We start from the raw sequence: 19,033 nt of genomic DNA, 5'->3' as shown, positions 1-19,033 counted from the left end.
AATTACTAGAAGTGACTGGTGAGCGATGGAAACCTTGAGGGGATTGGTGTATTGGAGAGGACGGGAGTGTTGGGGGTATGGGGCAGGGCAAAACTAATCCAGCCTCTATGTTCTGACTTTCTCTTTCAAAATCCTGTGTGAATGGTTCTCATATCCTGGCCTCAGGCCACTAGCATCCTAACAAAGTGATCTCTTGTTTGCTCTCTCATAGAATCATAGAATATCAGGGTTGGAAGGGACCTCAGGAGGTCATCTAGTCCAACCCCCTGCTCAAAGCAGGACCGATCCCCAATTAAATCATCCCAGCCAGGGCTTTGTCAAGCCTGACCTTAAAAACTTCTAAGGAAGGAGATTCCACCACCTCCCTAGGTAATGCATTCCAGTGTTTCACCACCCTCCTAGTGAAAAAGTTTTTCCTAATATCCAACCTAAATCTCCCCCACTACAACTTGAGACCATTACTCCTTGTTCTGTCATCTGCTACCACTGAGAACAGTCTAGAGCCATCCTCTTTGGAACCCCCTTTCAGGTAGTTGAAAGCAGCTATCAAATCCCCCCTCATTCTTCTCTTCTGCAGACTAAACGTCCCCAGTTCCCTCAGCCTCTCCTCATAAGTCATGTGTTCCAGTCCCCTAATCATTTTTGTTGCCCTCCGCTGGACTCTTTCCAATTTTTCCACATCCTTCTTGTAGTGTGGGGCCCAAAACTGGACACAGTACTCCAGATGAGGCCTCACCAATGTCAAATAGAGGGGAACTATCACGTCCCTCGATCTGCTGGCAATGCCCCTACTTATACATCCCAAAATGCCATTGGCCTTCCTGGCAACAACGGCACACTGTTGACTCATATCCAGCTTCTCGTCCACTGTAATCCCTAGGTTCTTTTCTGCAGAACTGCTGCCGAGCCATTCGGTCTCTAGTCTGTAGCGGTGCATTGGATTCTTCCGTCCTAAGTGCAGGACTCTGCACTTGTCCTTGTTGAACCTCATCAGATTTCTTTTGGCCCAATCCTCCAATTTGTCTAGGTCCCTCTGTATCCTATCCCTACCCTCCAGCGTATTTACCTCTCCTCCCAGTTTAGTGTCATCTGCAACCTTGCTGGGGGTGCAATCCACACCATCCTCCAGATGATTAATGAAGATATTGAACAAAACCGGCCCCAGGACCGATGCTTGGGGCACTCCACTTGATACCGGCTGCCAACTAGACATGGAGCCATTGATCACTACCCATTGAGCCCGACAATCTAGCCAGCTTTCTATCCACCTTATAGTCCATTCATCCAGCCCATACTTCTTTAACTTGCTGGCAAGAATACTGTGGGAGACCGTGTCAAAAGCTTTGCTAAAGTCAAGGAACAACACGTCCACTGCTTTCCCTTCATCCACAGAACCAGTTATCTCGTCATAGAAGGCAATTAGATTAGTCAGGCATGACTTGCCCTTGGTGAATCCATGCTGACTGTTCCTGATCACTTTCCTCTCCTCTAAGTTGTTCAGAATTGATTCCTTGAGGACCTGCTCCATGATTTTTCCAGGGACTGAGGTGTGGCTGACTGGCCTGTAGTTCCCAGGATCATCCTCCTTCCCTTTTTTAAAGATGGGCACTACATCAGCCTTTTTCCAGTCGTCCGGGACCTCCCCCGATTGCCATGAGTTTTCAAAGATAATGGCCAATGGCTCTGCAATCACATCTGCCAACTCCTTTAGCACTCTTGGATGCAACACATCTGGCCCCATGGACTTGTGCATGTCCAGCTTTTCTAAATAGTCCCGAACCACTTCTTTCTCCACAGAGGGCTGGTCACCTCCTCCCCATGCTGTGCTGCCCAGTGCAGCAGTCTGGGAGCTGACCTTGTTTGTGAAGACAGAGGCAAAAAAAGCATTGAGTATATTAGCTTTTTCCACTTCCTCTGTCACTAGGTTGCCTCCCTCATTCAGTAAGGGGCCCACACTTTCCTTGACTTTCTTGTTGCTAACATACCTGAAGAAACCCTTCTTGTTACTCTTAACATCTCTCGCTAGCTGCAACTCCAGGTGTGATTTGGCCTTCCTGATTTCACTCCTGCATGCCCAAGCAATATTTTTATGTTCATCCCTGGTCATTTGTCCCATCTTCCACTTCTTGTAAGCTTCTTTTTTGTATTTAAGATCAGCAAGGATTTCACTGTTAAGCCAAGCTGGTCGCCTGCCATATTTACTATTCTTTCTACGCAGCGGGATGGTTTGTCCCTGTGACCTCAATAAGGATTCTTTAAAATACAGCCAGCTCTCCTGGACTCCTTTCCCCCTCATGTTATTCTCCCATGTTATTCTGCCTGTTTAGAGTAGTGATTCTCAAACTTATTTGATCAAGCCCCCCTTCTTTGTGTCTGTAGTAGTTTATTTCCCCCTCCTTGCCTTCAGAGCTGGGCAGCTGGAGAGCAGCGGCTGCCAGCCAGGCGCTGAGCTCTGAAGGCAGCACTCACCAGTAGCAGTGCAGAAGGGTGGCAATACCATACCATGCCATCCTTAATTCTCCGCTGCTGCAGGCAGCAGCGCTGGCTTCAGAGCTGGGCACCTGGCCAGCAGCCACGGCGCTCCAACCACGCAGCTCTAAATGCACCATGTCTTTTCCCCCAAAGTTTCTCAAGCTGCCCCCAGAATACACTGTGTGCCCCCCATTTTGAGAACCGCTGGTCTACAATGATCAGTGCCCTGTAAACAGTCACCCTGTGGCAAAAACAGTTACACATATGAAGGTAGTGCCCTTGGGCTTCAGAGTGCCAGCGTGCGAAAACTCCTGATGTTTAATGGGGTTTGACTGAGTCTGTGGAAAGAAGAAAACAAAATCTACTTTTTTTTAATGCCTGTATAATTACTTACAAAAACTACACTAAAAGACCCCTAGTGCAACCTGAATACAACCCCCTCGGCATATCCCTGACGATACAGTCTTTAATTACACGATCATGTCCTGTTTTTTCCAAAGGACCCCTGCCTCCTTCAGTGCACAGGACAAAGGGAACTTCACCACCCTCTGCCTCTTCCCAGGTGAATGTTGTGGGGAAAGGTAAAGGAGCTGTCCCATTTCTCACAGAAGGGGAAGGAGGGAGCAGAGCCACCCTGAATTGCTAGGCTTTGTCTGCTCCCTGTCCCACTGGTGAGAATGGCTCTGGGTTGCTGAGGGGAGCAGGAGAGAGAGAGAGAACTCCTACAGCAGCTCTGATTGGTTGCTCTGCTGCAAGAAGCAGACAGGTGGGGCGAGCAGCCAATCAGAGGGTTTTTTTCCCCCTAGGCATGGCTCAAATTCACTGTAGAGGACTGGAGCTTCTTGAGTCTTTCCTGGGCTCTTCCAAAACACTGGATGTACTTATACCTCAATCTCTGTAAGCCAGGAAACACAGTTAAGGTACATACCAGCCCTGGCCCACAACCGTAAGCCTTGCCCCTGGAGCTGGCAAGAGCCACTGGGACTAATTTTACCCTAAATTAGTTTTTAAATGTTCTTCTTTGAGTGATTGCTCATATCAGTTCCCATTAGGTGTGTGTGCACAGTCGTTGAAAAGTTTTTCCCCTAGCAGCACCCATCAGGTTGGCTGTGGAGCCCCCTGGAGTGACGCCTTCATGGTGCTGGATATATACCCCAGCCGATCCATCGCCTCCTCAGTTCCTTCTTACCGCCTGTGATGGCCGTGGGAACTGTGGCATCTTGCTTTGCAAGCTCTCCATGTTACCGTAACTTCTATTCGGGCTCTTTGTATTTTGTAGTTGTTTAGTTCTTAGTTATTGTAATTCTAGTCAGTAGTTAGTTAGCTGTTGGACGGGGGCGTTTACTTTCCACCCCGACTGCGTTCTCCTTGGGGGACTTACATGCCTAAGTCCATGCCTGCAAGTCCTGCAACGAGCCTATGCCAATGGGTGAACCCCATGGCACTTGCTTAAAGTGCCTGGGGGAAGCACACCAAGCGGACAAGTGCAGGATTTGTAAAGGGTTCTGCCCCAGAACAAAAAAGGGGCGAGACTTTCACCTCAAGCAGCTCTTTATGGAGGTGGCACTTAGACCGCATCCAGCACCAAGCTCAGCGGTGCGCAGCGCCCTGGTGGCAGTGGTAGAAGTGGCACCATGAGAGGACTCTGGGAGAGACCTGCTGCCCTGAATCGTCGGGATCGACCTGGCCCTGGTCCAACTCCCTGGTGCAGAAGCGGCACCAGAGGCAGGGGAGGAGTGGATCTCCGATTCAGAGACCCACCCCTTTAGAGCTGGCCCATGGGGCACGGCCCAGAGAGGAGCACCGAAAACTGTGGGGCTGGCCCTGTTGACTTCGGCCCCACAAGGGGGACCGTCCAGTCCGGTGCGGTTGGACTCTCCAAGCTAGATCATTGAGGTGGTGGAATTGCCATCCACCCTGGACACCACTGAGGCTGAGAGGGACCTCATCGCCATGACAGCACCCCGGTCCTTCGAGCCAAGCCTCCGGTACTGCAACGCGTGGCACGGTCTCGAGGCAAACCGGCGATGTTCCATCACTCAGCGCTGTCGGTGGAATGAGGGCACTGCTCCAGGTTGCGCCAGTGCTCCCAATTACACCGCCGATCCTCACGCCAATCCCCATCACGCAGCAGGTCCCTTCGGCGACCTCTGAACCGTGGGTGCCGGAGGCATCAGCCAGTTGCCCCACCCCTAGGGTGCTGAGGAGGTACCGGTTGCTCTACCTCCCTGGGAACCAACCCCAGCTCCGGAGCCTGATCCAGGAAGTCACAGAGGTAGAGTTTGCACTAGCTTCGGAAAGGATCCACTTTCACTGGGCGACTGAGGCCTGGTTCTATGCTAGCACCTCAACTCCCGCGACGGGCTTGAGTTTCTCCTCAGCGTCTTTGCACGTCCCCACCCCTCCACTATCCCTAGGGGCCCGTGCCTGCCCCTCCTCCCCGCCTAGGCCTCGACTCCCTGCCCTGCGCCGTGTCCGGCTCACTGCGGCGGGGAGTGGGGGGCGGTGTGGGCTGACGTCCAACCTCTGTCCCGATTGCAGATTTCTCGTATGTGCACACAGGAGAGGTGGCCTGCGGAACTCCCTGCCCCATGAGGGCAGGGTGCTGGGCCCGGGGCCGGGCGTTCCCCCACCCTGGGACCAGGGAGCCCTGCCTGCCAGCGGAGCAGCGCTGGCTCCCCCGGGCCGGGGGCGGGCGCGGGCGCGGGGCTCGGGGGGCGGAGGCTGCCGCGGCCCCGGCTTCGGCTCCCCCCGCCGGGGGCTCGGCTGCGCTCGGCTCCTCGGCCCCGCCCGGCTCCGGTCTCACTGCGGCGGAATCGCGGAGGCGCCGCCATCCCGGGGCAGATGCAGGCGATCAAATGTGTGGTGGTGGGAGACGGGTGAGCGCCTGGGGCGGGCGGGCCGGGGAGCGGGGCCCGGGGCCCGGGCGCAGGGGGCGAGGCGGGCCCGAGAGACCAGAAAGCCCCGGGTGGGTCCCAGCCGCCGGCAGCGCCGTGCCGCGCCCCAGACGCCCCCTGAACGGCCCCTTCCCCCCGCGCATCGCCCCCCCGGCTGCCCCCCCGACCCTTTGTCTCCTTCCCCCCCCCGCATCGCCCCCCGGCTTCCCCCCCCGGCCCTGTGTCTCCCCCCCCATCGCTCCCCGGCTTCCCTCCCCGGCCCTGTGTCTCCTTCCCCCCCCCGCATCGCCCCCCGGCTTCCCCCCCCGGCCCTGTGTCTCCTTCCCCCCCCCCGCATCGCCCCCCGGCTTCCCCCCCCGGCCCTGTGTCTCCCCCCCCACATCGCCCCCCCGGCTTCCCCCCCGGCCCTGTGTCTCCTTCCCCCCCACGCATCGCCCCCCGGCTTCCCCCAATGGCCCTGTGTCTCCCCCCCACACATCACCCCCCCCGGCTTCCCCCCCCCCCGTGTCTCCTCTCCCCAGCCTTTCCCTCCCACCCCTGCCTCACCGTCTGATCCTATATCTCCCTCCCCTGCAGCGCTCCTCCGGCCCTCTGTTCCCCCCCCCTTGCAGCACCCCCCTGCTCTGTCCCTCCCCTCCCCAGCCTTCCCCCTCTCTCCAGGCCTCTGTTCCCCCTGCAGTGCCCCCCGGTCCTGTATCTCCCATCCCCAGCCTTCCCCTACTGCATTGCTGCCCCAAACAACAAGATCTGAATTATGTGGGAGACCTGGCATCTGAGCATATCATGCCACAGTGTGAAATGCAAAATGCAGGAAGACTGGCCAAATTCACATGTGGCTGTGAACAATGGAAGGGATCTGGGGCGGACAAAGTGCTAGGCAGGCCTGAAGAAGAACATTTGCCTTCAGTTGTGGGCACTCTAACTCTGTAGAAATTGGGGTGAGATGGTCTGAGAAAGGCCATAATAATGAGCGGCTGAGGTCTTTGGGGTTGTCATTTACTTCATGTCCCTCCTCCCCAGCAGCCGTTAGTCAAGATAATATGATTTAGCACCTTCCTCTGAAGCAACTGGTACTGGCCGCTGCTGGAGACAGGAGATGGAGCTGGATTCTTATTGTTGGGATTTGTAATACAATAACTCCCAAGGGCCCCAGCCAGTGCACAAATACAGAGTAGGTGGGAAGCTGTGCCCCGGAGAGTTGACGGTCTAAATAGACAAGACATACAGAGCGTTGGCAGGGAAACAGGCCTAGAGAGGGGAAGTGACTTGTCCACAGCAGGTCAGTGGCAGAGCCAAGACGAGAACCAGGTCTCCTTACTTCCTGTTCAGGTCTTTGTCCCCTGGACCTTGGTCTTATCTGATGCAATAATGCCTGTATTTCATCCCTATGATGGGGAAAGCTGTTCTGCTTCAGTGTTCAAATCACTGAGTGGGACGAGAAGGCAATTCCCTTGACTCATCGGTGCCGGAACTAGGGGTGCTGGGCATGCTGCCACACCCCCTGGCTGGAAGTGGTTTCCATTATATGCAGGATTTACACTTTGGTTCAGTGGCTCTCAGCACCTCCATTATACCAGAGGTGGGCACACTACGGCCTGCGGGCCACATCCGGCCCACAGGACTGTCCTACCTGGCCCCTAAGCTCCCAGCTAGGGAGGCTAGCCCCGGCCACTCCCCCGCTGTCCCCTTCCCCCCCAGCCATGTGGGCAGAGCTCTGGGCGGTGGGGCTACACGCTCCTGCAGGGCAGCGTGGGTGGGTAGCTCTGACTGGGCGGCAGGGCTCCCAGACATGCTGCTCTGAGCAGCATGATAAGGGGGCCAGGGCCGGGGGGTTGGATAAGGGGCAGGAGGTCCAGGGGGAAGTCAGGGGACAGGGAGCAGGTGGCGGTTGGATGGGGTGGAGGTTTGGGGGGGGCAGGGAAGAGGGGGGAGGAGTAGATAGGAGGTGGGGTCCCAGGGGGCGGTTAGGGGCGGGGGTCCCAGGCGGGGGCGGTCAGGGGACAAGGAGCGGGGGGGTTGGATGGGGGGGGTGGCAGGCTGTTTAGGGAGGCACAGCCTTCCTTACCTCGCCCTTCGTACATTTTGACACCCCGATGTGGCCCTCGGGCCAAAAAGTTTGCCCATCCTTGCATTATACACATTGTTCCAGCGTGCCTGCCTTGACTTATCAGAAATGCTTTCCATAAAGGAGCAACAAGGAAAAGTTGACCCTTGGCCAGCGCGAAGTGTTTTGTTGAGGAAGGCAGTAATGGGAAGTCACATGATTTAAAGCCCCATTCTGGTTGGGGCCTGGATGCTGTAGCTGCTTGGGCCAGAGCCTTGGAGGCTGGTGCCTTTGCAGCGTGTCACCACATGTCCCTGGTTATGCCAATAAACACGTTTGAGCGTGAGGTAGCAATCTTTGAAAGTGGTGCTCTAGTCAGGATAGCTCCCTGTTGGAACATGGTCAGATGTATGCAAGGACACAGCACTTGGTATGTTCAGGCCTGGTCCCGGACCCCGAGAGTGCTGGAGATTCTGGGCAGCACACTTCTGCCTTTCACTGACTAAAGCTCCAACTTGCTGCTTGTACCCTTTTCTCCCGTGGACTCTCCCATTCATCCGCATCATGCTCTGCCCTTTCCCCCTCTGCAGGGCTGTGGGGAAGACCTGCCTGCTGATCAGTTACACCACTAATGCCTTCCCTGGAGAGTATATCCCCACTGTGTGAGTATTGGCACTGTGCTCTTTGCACAGTTGTTAAGAGGGGTGTGGGGGTGCGAATTATTATCATGTGATGATTCCAGGGCTTATTTTGTGCCAGGGCTTGCCGGGGCTGAGCCCCAGCACCTCTGGGTTTGGCAGTTCAGAGTCCTGGCACCTCTGGGCTTGCTGAATCAATTATGAATGTAAAAAAATTACTTGAGCCCCAGCACCTTATTCCCTGAGCCCCCACACCTTTCATTACAAATTAAGCCCTGGACAATTCCCTTCTACCCCACCCTGGGATTGTGTTCTTGTAATGGGTTCCCTTGTTGTCAGTAACAGGGATTCTTCCTGTGGCAGGTTTGATAATTACTCTGCCAATGTCATGGTGGATGGGAAGCCGGTGAACCTGGGTCTCTGGGATACAGCAGGGCAAGAGGACTATGACCGACTGCGGCCCCTCTCCTACCCTCAGACGGTGAGTGAACAGCCTGGGCTGGCCTCATTCTGCTCCCTGCATTGTGGGTGGGGTGGTCTCTGGGTACACCCTTTGCTTCTCTTTGACAGGTTCCCAGTTTCTGAAGCTGGGAGTTTGTGTTTGCATCACTGGAGACGCTACCTTGAGGTCCTGTATGATAAGGAGAACAGGTGTCTCTTTCCCCCTGCAGACCATCCAGGTGATTCCTGCTGCTTTCTGGGGGCCATTTGCAGTGCAAAAGCCTACAGTTTGTTTTGGGGCATTTGCAGACCACTAATGTGCTGGGGGGCATGTGGAGGAGAGAGGGAAATTAAGTACAGCAGGGGTCGGCAACTTTTCAGAAGTGGTGTGCCGAGTCTTCATTTATTCACTGTAATTTAAGGTTTCGCGTGCCAGTCATACATATTAACGTTTTTTAGAAGGTCTTTCTCGATAAGTCTGTATATTATATAACTAAACTATTGTCGTATGTAAAGTAAACAAGGTTTTCAGAATGTTTAAGAAGCTTCATTTAAAATTAAATTAAAATGCTGATCTTACGCCGCTGGCCCGCTGAGCCTGCTGCCAGCCTGGGGTTCCATTCACCTAGGCTGGCAGCAGGCTGAGCGGGGCCTGCGGCCGGGACCCCAGCTGGCAAGGGGCTGGCAGCCAGAACCCCAGACTGGCAGTGGGCAGAGCGGCTCAGCCCGCTGCCGGTCTGGGGTCCCAGCCCTGCCCACACAGAGCGGGTACCTACCTTCTCCCTGGTTCTAGGCCATTCTCTTCCTCTCTCTCTGCACTGAGCACAGGGCTGGGGGTGAAGGAGCAGGTTGGGATGTAGGGTCTGGCCAGGAGCTAGCATGAGGGAGGGGGTCAGGGTTGGGGCAGGAGGTTTGGGTGTGGAGTGCTTACCTGGGCAGCTCCCATTTGTTGCGAGGGGTGCAGGTGCTCCTGTTTGGTGCGAGGGATGGGGGTGGGAATGTGGGGGGTGCAAGAGTCAGAGCTATAGGTTGTGGGGGGCTGGGTATGTGTGGGGGGTGCAGGAGTCAGGGCAGCGGCTGGGTATCTGTGGGGGGTGCTGGAGTCAGGGCTGGGATCGTGGTGGGGTGCAGGGGTCAGGGCAGAGGGCTGGGGGTGTGGGCTAGGGTCGTGGGCGTGCTCCCAGCCCCCTGCCTAGAGTGGCTCACGGCAGGGGGCTGGAGGGGATATGCCCTCATTCCACCCCCCTTCCCCAAGTCCCCGTCCCCACCTCTTCTCTGCCTCTGCCCTGGAGCGTGCTGCGGCTCTGCTTCTCCCCCTCCCTCGCAAGGGCCATCAGCTGATCGGTGGCAGGGAGGGAGAGGAGGAGGGGCAGGAATCCAGCACGCTGGGGGAAGAGGCAGGGGGAGGGGGGAGCTTGCCTGCCCTGCAGCAGTAGCTGGCAGGACCAAGCTTCTTCACCCTGCCCCCGTGGGGGCGGGGGGCGGAGAAGAGCGGGCCGGGGCGGGCAAGATTTTTAATGGCACACTGCTGCCTGCCAGGGTCCTGGCCGCCGGCCCCGCTCAGCCTGCTGCCAGCCAGGGTTCAGCAGCGGGCTGAGCGGGGCTGGCGGCCGGGACCCAGCAGGCAGCAGCGTGCCATTAAAAATCGGCTCGCATGCCGTCTTTGGCATGCGTGCCATAGGTAGCCGACCCCTGGAGTACAGCATGGTGCTCTGATTGGTAGCTGAGGAGCTGCCCCCACAGAAATGTCATCTATTTTTGGTCTTTCAATGGAGGGCTTTCCTTACCCCTCTCCAGTGCTCTGCGGCGGGAGGGGCTAACTGTCCCTGACTGGTGCCCCACTAGTCCTTGGCTGTTGCTGCTGGATCCTTTCCTAGTGGTTAATGCTATTGTCCCCTCACAGGATGTCTTCTTGATCTGCTTCTCCCTGGTGAGTCCAGCCTCATTTGAGAATGTCCGAGCCAAGGTAACTCGCTTTCTTCTTTTTGGGGGGGAGGAGGGATGGCAAGGTCCCTTGCCCTCATGAGGGGCAGACAGACCCACTGCTGTACCATGTAATCTTGTCATTGGCAGCACTGGGTCTTGGCACAAGCATGGCCCAAGGTCAATATAGTTGGATGAGCATAAGCAACAGTCCCTGCCCCTCGGAGACAAAGCCGAAATCTCTCGAATGGAGTTTTGTCAAGCCCTCCTATGAAAACCAGAGGAGAGGAGGCAGCTGCAGAGTGGAGGAGGTGCCTGAGCCGCATCAGCCACACTTCCTTTGGCTATGTCCCGGCCTTCTGAGATTTAGATAAAGCAGAGAGCGCCCTAGAAACAAACATGTGGCAAAGGGAGGCAGCATGGGATAGCAAATGGGGCAGGAGACCTGTCTACTATCCCCAGCTGTGCCACCGACTTGCTGTGCAGCATTCCCTGTGCCTCAGTTTCCCCAGTTGTATTGACTTCTCTTTATAAAATGGTTTAAGAGCTACGTATAAAACTGTCTTCTGTGCTGACTGTTACTAGTATTTCAGTATAGTGCATTGGGGCACTATATACCTAATTAATGAGCAACTGATTAATTATGCTGCAAGATTCTTTCCCCTACTGTCTCTGACAGTTCTCAGTGAACTACTCTGTTTTAGTGGTACCCAGAGGTCCGGCACCACTGTCCTAATACTCCCATCATCCTGGTGGGCACCAAGCTGGACTTGAGGGATGACAAGGACACCATTGAAAGGTTGCGTGATAAGAAACTGGCCCCCATAACCTATCCCCAGGGCCTGGCCATGGCACGGGAGATTGGTAAGTCTTGGATACCTATTCTGACGAGAGCTGGAGCTCCTCACTGGGTCTGGCTTGTCATTTCCAAGGGGAGACTTTTTATCGTAACACCTGGGAGCCCTAGTTGTGGACCAGGTCACTACTGTGGTAGGCAGTGAAGAAATATGGAACAAAAAGACAGTCCCCACTCCAAAGAGTTTACAGTCTAAGCCAGGTCTTTCTAGGCTTGGAGTGGTTGAGACAGATCTCTCTTCCCACAGGATCAGTGAAGTATCTTGAGTGCTCAGCCCTGACACAGCGGGGCTTGAAGACAGTGTTTGACGAAGCTATCCGTGCTGTGTTGTGCCCCCCACCTGTGAAGAAGCCTTGCAAGAAGTGCACTGTGTTCTGAGGATGTTGGCGAGGTGCTGACTCAGCATGTCCTTGTCATCCTCCTCCAACAGATTGAGTGTTCACTGGGTGCTTCTGGAGGGGGCTGTGATGTGTGGGGCCCTTCATCATGTACGAAGTCAGTGTTTTTTAAATGTCTCTTTGATTTAACGTCAGTGTTGATGTGAAGGGGCAGTGGGGGCGGGAGGTTAGGTGGATGCTGTGCAGCCCCTAGGGGAGGAGCAGGGGGCGTGGCGCAGGGTAGCTCCCTGAGATAGTGAGGTGCAGCTCTCCTTAACTTCAAGTTGAAGAAGCTAAGACACCCATTCTGTGATGGAAGCACCTCTGCTTGCAACGCACAGGGGGAGACAGGTGGGAAGAATCCCTAAGGGGGGTGGGTAGGGACCATTGTGTGATAGTTTGTGAATGACAAAACCAGCTGGAAGGGTAGTGGGGCCTCCTCACCCCAGCACATTGCTGGTGATACTTAACTAACCGGTGCTCTAAGGAGATGTGCCAGAGGCTTATGGGAGCCAAATAACTAACTCCAGGAGTGGTGAAAATAAGCAGAAGACAGAGGCTGAAGGAATTACTATTAGCTTTATTAAGTACTAATCACTAGTCAAGCTCAGTGAGTGCAACAGTCCTGTGCACTTAGTGCCTTTTAGGGCACTACCTTGGGCGCTGTTCCCTGCCCATCAGTCATGGCAGAAGGATGTTTCGCAGGGGGCCTCTCCTCCCTCATCCAGTCTCTGCAGAGCAGGGCTGAGGTTGTTGCCTCTTTTTTCTATCAAAACCCATAAAAGAGGCAGTGAGGAGTCTGGTAGCTACTCCCTCCCTTTCCCGCTGGGAGTATGGTGCTGGGCTTTATCGGTTTGGATGGAGCAGGGAGAGCTTTTGAAGGTTTTTGGGGAAGAGGGTCAGAACAAAGACAGGTCCTGTTTCTAATCATCATGTAGAGTGACAAGATAAACACCTCTTATTTTGGTACAATAAACATTCTCCATGAAGGAGTGTGGTGGCTTTGTTCGGAGCAGAGAGCACAGCTTTTTGGAGGGAACAGCTATGCTTTCAACAGTGGAATGACCTGCCACACTTTTCTGCCAGGTCCCAACCCTGTTAATATCCGTCAACCCCTCCCCTCTTGTGGTCTGAGTCACTCACTGTCTCTCCATCATGTTTAGAATCACTTAGTAACAATAGGTTTCAGAGTAGCAGCTGGGTTAGTCTGTATCTGCAAAAAGAACAGGAGGACTTGTGGCACCTTAGAGACTAACAAATTTATTTGAGCGTGAGCTTTCGTGAGCTACAGCTCATTTAAGGAATGATTCTCTCCTTGGGATGCCAATGCAGATGTATCATCCTAGGAGACGAGAAAACCCCCATCAACCAGCAGCGAGACACCTGTTGTCATAGCGCTCTTGTCACTCAGCAGGAAGAGGATGCTGTTCACCACATCATCTACCTCTGGAACAGGACAGAGAGAGCGCAACAGCTGAGGCACCCCACAAATTGCACTAGCAGCCGGAAAAGAAACCTACACACTTTCAAGAGCCTGCCATCATTCTGCCTTCCAGTTGTGTCCTCTTGGCCAATAAGGAGACATAACTGAGAGGGGAGAGATTTCTCCCTCCCTGCACTGGGCTGTGTCTGGTGCAGTGAATGAGACAGTGTGGCCGGTCCCTTGGCATTCAGAAGCCCTTGCTGTGTTCCCAGGATGGATGGTTAGCTGATGACAGGGTCATAGCATCAAGTGTTGTTATCCTCCAGCGCTCAATCCTATTGCTGGTGAGGAGGGTAAAAATGTCTCCCGCCCACCCTAAAACAAACCCACGTTGGGAAGTTTTTGGAGGAGGGGAGAACCTTGACTGGTTCTTGCTTGCTCCAAGTGGAAACACTACAGCTGCTTCAAGGACTCTGACACAAACTTTGAGCAGAGCTGTATCATTGCTCTTCCTGGGCCTGGAGGGCATTAGCCAGAGAGAGGCAGATACACGTGGCTGAGCAGCCAATTAGAAGGAAGCACTAAGGGTGCAGATGAGCTGAATATGGAGCCAGCCCCAGTAACAAATCCCCACCACTGACCTGCAAACTTCCCCAGAGGAATTCGACTGATCATGGCAGCAGCTTTCTGAGGCTCACTCCAGTTAATTTGCCCCATGTCAGTCATGACCACAGTGGGGTTCACGCTGTTCACCCGGATCTGTCACCAACAACAGTACATTAGGTAACTGAACTACCCTGAGAGAAACTGTCTCCACTTGCTCACTCCCACCCCATCTCAGAGATTGCACCTTCCCTGCTCTCTTGCATAGACTAGGTCTTACCTTGTGGGGTCCCAGCTCCAGAGCCATCACCTTGGTCAGCATATCTAAGGCACTTTTTGTAGAACCTTCAATAAAACCCAACAGAAGGAAGAAGCTGAGTGCACAGCACCTGGGCTGGGTCACACATGTTTGTGGCACCCATTCCTGGGCTTGAACTAGGTCAACATATTCACTGCATCCAAACCCAGGTCCCTGTGCTTGTGGCTTCCCGCTACTATAGGTCATGAATGGATTAATGGGCAGGTGTGGAGTGTGCTGAAGCTGAGACACTCACAGTAGACAGCATGCTCCCGTAGAGCCCGCTGAGATGCCTGGCTCGAGACGTTCACTATCGCTCCTTGCACCCCTCGTGCAATCATCTGCCGGGAAATGATCTGAAACACAGCACCAGAGAACAAGTGGTGGGGACTCATCCAACCCAGACTGTTGGTGCCTTCTTGGGGGATTAGAAGATCTTGCCAGAGCAGTTACCCAAATCGCCTCCCAGCTCTGAACTAAGAGACATGGTCAGAACTAGGGGGTGTAGCAGGATCAGCTACACCAAGCACAGCCTGTTCAACATACACAAACAAGGTCAGGCTCTTGTGGATCCTCACAAGGAGCGGAGACGCAGGCAAGGCTCCTAATGAAGACTTTTATTTCCATTGTACACATGGCTTCAGGGAAGCTGAAATGTCAGCTTATCTCTGGCTGCACCCCACTCCAGTTCACAGTCCCTTCTCACCTGGGAAACATGAAACACGGCCCGAAGATTCACATCGAAAGACCTATAAAAAAAAATTGTCCAAGTCAGAGAAAAAGAAAATCACAACATTGCGGCAGCCCTGGAGGGGGGCGGAAATGGGAGGCTGGGTGCTGCCAGGGCCTCAGAAACACTGATCAGCTGTGAAAGGAACTGGGTATAAACTCCAGTCCAACTGGCTAGAGAAGTTCACCCCCTTGGAACTAGTCTTATCTAAACACAACCCATTAGCATTACAGAGCACCTAGGTGCAATACACCCAGCAATGACCATTCACAGGAGATGAAATAAGCTGTTTAGTTAGCACCTCCCCCATGTAGCAGAGAAAAGAACATAACCAGGACTTCCTTGAGTTGTTTCCTATGGGACCCTCTTCTAACCGAGTACATTTATTAAAATTTAAACAGAAGTGTCTCGGCCAGTGGCCCCTCCTAGAACAGTCAAACCTTTACCTTGTCCAGTCGATTCATCAGCTCTTACAGAGAGAGTACTGATCACAACACGCTGCTTGTGTTGTTTTAGCCATTCCTTCAGCCACCTGCTGGCCAGGCGTAGCGCACTGCAGCCCAGAACCCTAGCGATCCCCCAGCCTCTGCCTCCCACGTAGCTGGGATTACAGGCATGCGACACCACACCTGCAAACCTTTACAAGGCTTCAAAATACTAAAGAAACCTACAAAATATTTCACAGCATTTCCTTGTATTTGCTTCAATGAGATGCTGCTCCTTCCTCAGTCCAGAATTTCACCTTCTTTGCCCGGTGTAACTGGACTAGCAAGTGACCAGCTGTTTCATATCCCAGCTACTAGCCATCAGTTAATCATTTGGGGTGCTACATTTGCACAACCTTTTCTTCTTTACTTTGGGAATAAGGTACTACCCACCAAAGAGTTTCCTCCAAGAAGGGAGGAAATGTACCTCTACATCTGCGAGAGCTCACACCCAGTTTGAAAGAGGGATGACAGAGAGAATCATCTGAAGAACAATTTTTTGCTGTTGGAATGCACTGAAGAATAAGCAATTTGTTTCCCACCCAGGTAAGATCTTGAATTCCCCTATCCTCTTTCCTCTCCATACCTTTGCCATCAAGTGAAGCCAGGCTGATGTCTGAATGGGAGACCTAGGGATAGAGGCTGTAGGGAATAGTGTGGTTGAAGAGTAGGGGGCACTCTCCCCTCTGGGTTGGTTCTGACTATGCTGCCCTAGCCTAGTGGTAAGAGGCAGTCTGGGTGACTCAGTAGGGTTTTTTCCCCTTGTGTCAGTACTGACCCTTGTGCCCAATGCATTTTCCCAGTGGAGATATATCCAGTGTGCCAAAATGAGAAAAGTACTTTGGGTGCTGCCAGAAAGAATTATTTCTCTCCCAGCCTGCCAAAGGGAGGAGTGAACATCACCTAGTTTCCGACAGTCAGATGAGCAAGCTCTGCCCCGGCAAAGGGGAGAAGTGTCTTGATAGTTGCCTTGACTTTCAGTTCTGCAGAACAGCTGGGGCATAAGTGTGCCCTGGCACTCCCCAGAATGTCCTTGACATACTCCCTGGGGTGGGGGCAGTGGCTCTGCAGGTCCGCTACACCAGGGAGAGAGAGGGCTATTGTGTGACATGGCCACATCCCCACTGTGTGCTGACCCCAGGCTGCAGGGACTGGAGAGCCAGAGAGAACCACAGGCTCTGTCTCCAGCAGCCCTTGTGTTTATTAGAGCAGAACCCAGTCTCTCCCTTAGTACTGCCCCGCCTCCCTCCATTCCCTACCATATGCTCAGGCTCCTGGAGCTGCTATTAGCTTTGTGCCAGTCCTTACCTGTCGAAGGCCTCCTTGGTCACCTCCAGGAAGGGCTGGAGCACAGCCACAGCTGCATTATTTACCAGCAGGTCAACGGCGCCCACCTTGCTCAGCGCTGCCTCGGTGGCATCCCAATCACCCAGGTCCACACAGAGTGTCTCAATCCCAGTACGCTGGAGGACACAGCAGAGGGGCCAAAGATGATAGTGCACCAGGGAGGGTAGGAGGCTCCCCTGGGGTGTGAGACTGCCCTCAGGGAGATCTGGGCCCCTGTCACTGAGGCAGGGTGGGTTGGTTAGGCCTCCGGAGGCTGTGTCGTTGGAGCAGGACAGTTGGGGCCCGGGGGACCCTTGAGGGAATGGTGGGTGTCTGGGTCATGGGGGGGTTGGAGGCCCCCCAAGGGAAGGGTGTGTATGGACTGACCCCCCTGGGAGGAGGGGGTTGAAGGCCCACCTGACTGGAGGGGGGGTGTCTGGGTCAGGTGGGTCCCCTGAGGGTGGAAGGTATCTGGGCTGCTGGGGGGATCCTGAGGGGGTGTCCAGGCCAGTGGGGGGACCCTGGGGGATGTCTGGGCTGCTGGGGGGACGAGACCTGGAGGAGTGTCCGGGCCAGTGAGGGGGTGTCTGGGCCGCTGGGGAGGGGGGAACGGGACACTTGGAGGGGGAACCCTAGGGGGGTGTCCGGGCTGCTGGGGGGGACGGACCTGGAGGGGTGTCCGGGCTGCTGGGGGACCCTAGAGGGGTGTCCGGGCCAGTGGGGGAGTGTCTGGCCGCTGGGGGGTATCCGGGCCGCTGGGGGGTATCCGGGCCACTGGGGGGACCCTAGGGGGGTGTCTGGCCGCTGGGGGGGGAATGACACCTGGAGGGGTATCCGGGCCACTGGGAGGACCCTAGGGGGGTGTCCGGGCCGCTGGGGGGACCCTAGGGGGGTGTCCATACCAAGGTGGAGGGAAGACACCTGGAGGGGTGTCCGGGATGCTGGGGTGACTCTAGGGGGGTGTCCGGGCCGCTGGGGGGAGGATGGCACCTGGGGGGGGTGTCTGGGCTGCTGGGGGGACTCTAGGGGGTGTCTGGGCCGCTGGGGGGAGGATGGCACCTGGGGGGGTGTCTGGGCTGCTGGGGGGACCCTAGGGGGGTTTCCGGGCCGCTGGGGGGACTCTCGGGGGTGTCCGGGCCAGTGGGGGGTGTCCGGGCTGCTGGGGGGAGGATGACACCTGGGGGGGTGTCCGGGCCGCTGGGGGGACTCTAGGGGGTGTCCGGGCCAGTGGGGGGTGTCCGGGCCGCTGGGGGGAGGATGGCACCTGGGGGGGTGTCCGGGCTCCTGGGGGGACTCTAGGGGGGGTGTCCGGGCCGCTGGGGGGTGTCCGGGCCGCTGGGGGGAGGATGGCACCTGGGGGGGTGTCCGGGCTCCTGGGGGGACCCTAGGGGGGTTTCCGGGCCGCTGGGGGGACCCTAGGGGGGTTTCCGGGCCGCTGGGGGGACTCTCGGGGGTGTCCGGGCTCCTGGGGGGAGGATGGCACCTGGGGGGGTGTCCGGGCTGCTGGGGGGACTCTCGGGGGTGTCCGGGCCGCTGGGGGGAGGATGGCACCTGGGGGGGTGTCCGGGCTCCTGGGGGGACCCTAGGGGGGTTTCCGGGCCAGGGAGGGGGTCCGGGCCCCCGGGGGAAGCGCGGTTGGAGGCGGGAGCGCCGGGCCGGGCCGGGGGCAGTCGCTCGGCGGGGCCCGGCCCGGCCCGGCCCGGCCCGTTACCTCCCGCTCCAGGCTCTCCAGGTCCGCCTGCGTCCGGCTCAGCGCGACCACCTGGGCCCCGGCTCCGCTCAGCGCCAGGGCCGCGGCCCGGCCGATTCCTGCGGGGCGAGAGGCGGTCAGAGCCGGGCCGACCCGAGCCGGGCCTCCCGCCCAGCCAGGGCCCGTCTTACCTTTGCCCGCCCCGGTCACCAGGGCCCGGCGGCCCGAGAAGCTCGGATCCGGCTCCATTCCCGGCGGGCGGCGAGCGCGGGTCCCACCCCGGACACGGGACATCCCGGGGCGACGCCCCGCGCGACACCCCGCCCATCGCCCCACACAGCCGGCCCGGGGCGCGACCCCGCCATGGGGGGGTGGGGGGGAGCGGCAGAGCGAGGGGCGCAGCCGGCCCGGGGCGCGACCCCGCCATGGGGGGGTGGGGGGGAGCGGCAGAGCGAGGGGCGCAGCCAGCCCGGGGCGAGACCCCGCCATGGGGGGGTGGGGGGGGAGCGGCAGAGCGAGGGGCGAGACCCCGCCATGGGGGGGTTGGGGGGGGAGCGGCAGAGCGAGGGGCGAGACCCCGCCATGGGGGGGGTTGGGGGGGAGCGGCAGAGCGAGGGGCGCGACCCCATCATGGGGGGGTTGGGGGGGAAGCGGCAGAGCGAGGGGCGCAGCCGGCCCCGGGCGAGACCCCGCCATGGGGGGTTGGGGGGGGAGCGGCAGAGCGAGGGGCGCGACCCCATAATGGGGGGGTTGGGGGGGAAGCGGCAGAGCGAGGGGTGCAGCCGGCCCCGGGCGAGATCCCGCCATGGGGGGTTTGGGGGGGGAGCGGC

The 19,033-nt window shown here is 56.8% G+C and overlaps 2 protein-coding genes across 3 annotated transcripts; one reads left to right on the top strand and one right to left on the bottom strand.

Annotated features, from left to right (window-relative positions):
• Positions 1-5,220: 5,220 nt before the first annotated feature.
• On the top strand, positions 5,221-12,637 carry RAC3 (Rac family small GTPase 3). 2 transcript variants are annotated; one of them, XM_073310704.1, is made up of 6 exons: positions 5,221-5,351; positions 8,004-8,075; positions 8,415-8,532; positions 10,396-10,422; positions 11,120-11,279; positions 11,519-12,637. In XM_073310704.1, the coding sequence occupies exons 1-6, from the start codon at positions 5,317-5,319 to the stop codon at positions 11,647-11,649; spliced, it is 543 nt and encodes a 180-aa protein (XP_073166805.1). In that variant the 5' UTR covers positions 5,221-5,316; the 3' UTR covers positions 11,650-12,637. The 2 variants fall into 2 exon arrangements, with proteins under 2 accessions (XP_073166805.1, XP_073166804.1); XM_073310703.1 differs by having other exon boundaries at positions 10,396-10,458.
• A 251-nt stretch (positions 12,638-12,888) lies between these two features.
• On the bottom strand, positions 12,889-18,537 carry DCXR (dicarbonyl and L-xylulose reductase). Its single transcript, XM_073310701.2, has 8 exons — positions 18,395-18,537; positions 18,225-18,322; positions 16,496-16,650; positions 14,679-14,721; positions 14,229-14,328; positions 13,955-14,019; positions 13,713-13,830; positions 12,889-13,094 (listed from the first exon to the last, which is right to left on the bottom strand). Exons 1-8 carry the CDS (start codon positions 18,495-18,497, stop codon positions 12,991-12,993), a joined length of 786 nt encoding a protein of 261 aa, XP_073166802.1. The 5' UTR covers positions 18,498-18,537; the 3' UTR covers positions 12,889-12,990.
• Between the last annotated feature and the right edge of the window lie 496 nt (positions 18,538-19,033).

This window comes from Lepidochelys kempii, chromosome 14 (assembly GCF_965140285.1).
Source record: "Lepidochelys kempii isolate rLepKem1 chromosome 14, rLepKem1.hap1, whole genome shotgun sequence".
Taxonomy (NCBI): domain Eukaryota; kingdom Metazoa; phylum Chordata; order Testudines; family Cheloniidae; genus Lepidochelys; species Lepidochelys kempii.
This window is presented reverse-complemented; position numbering and strand designations above follow the sequence as displayed.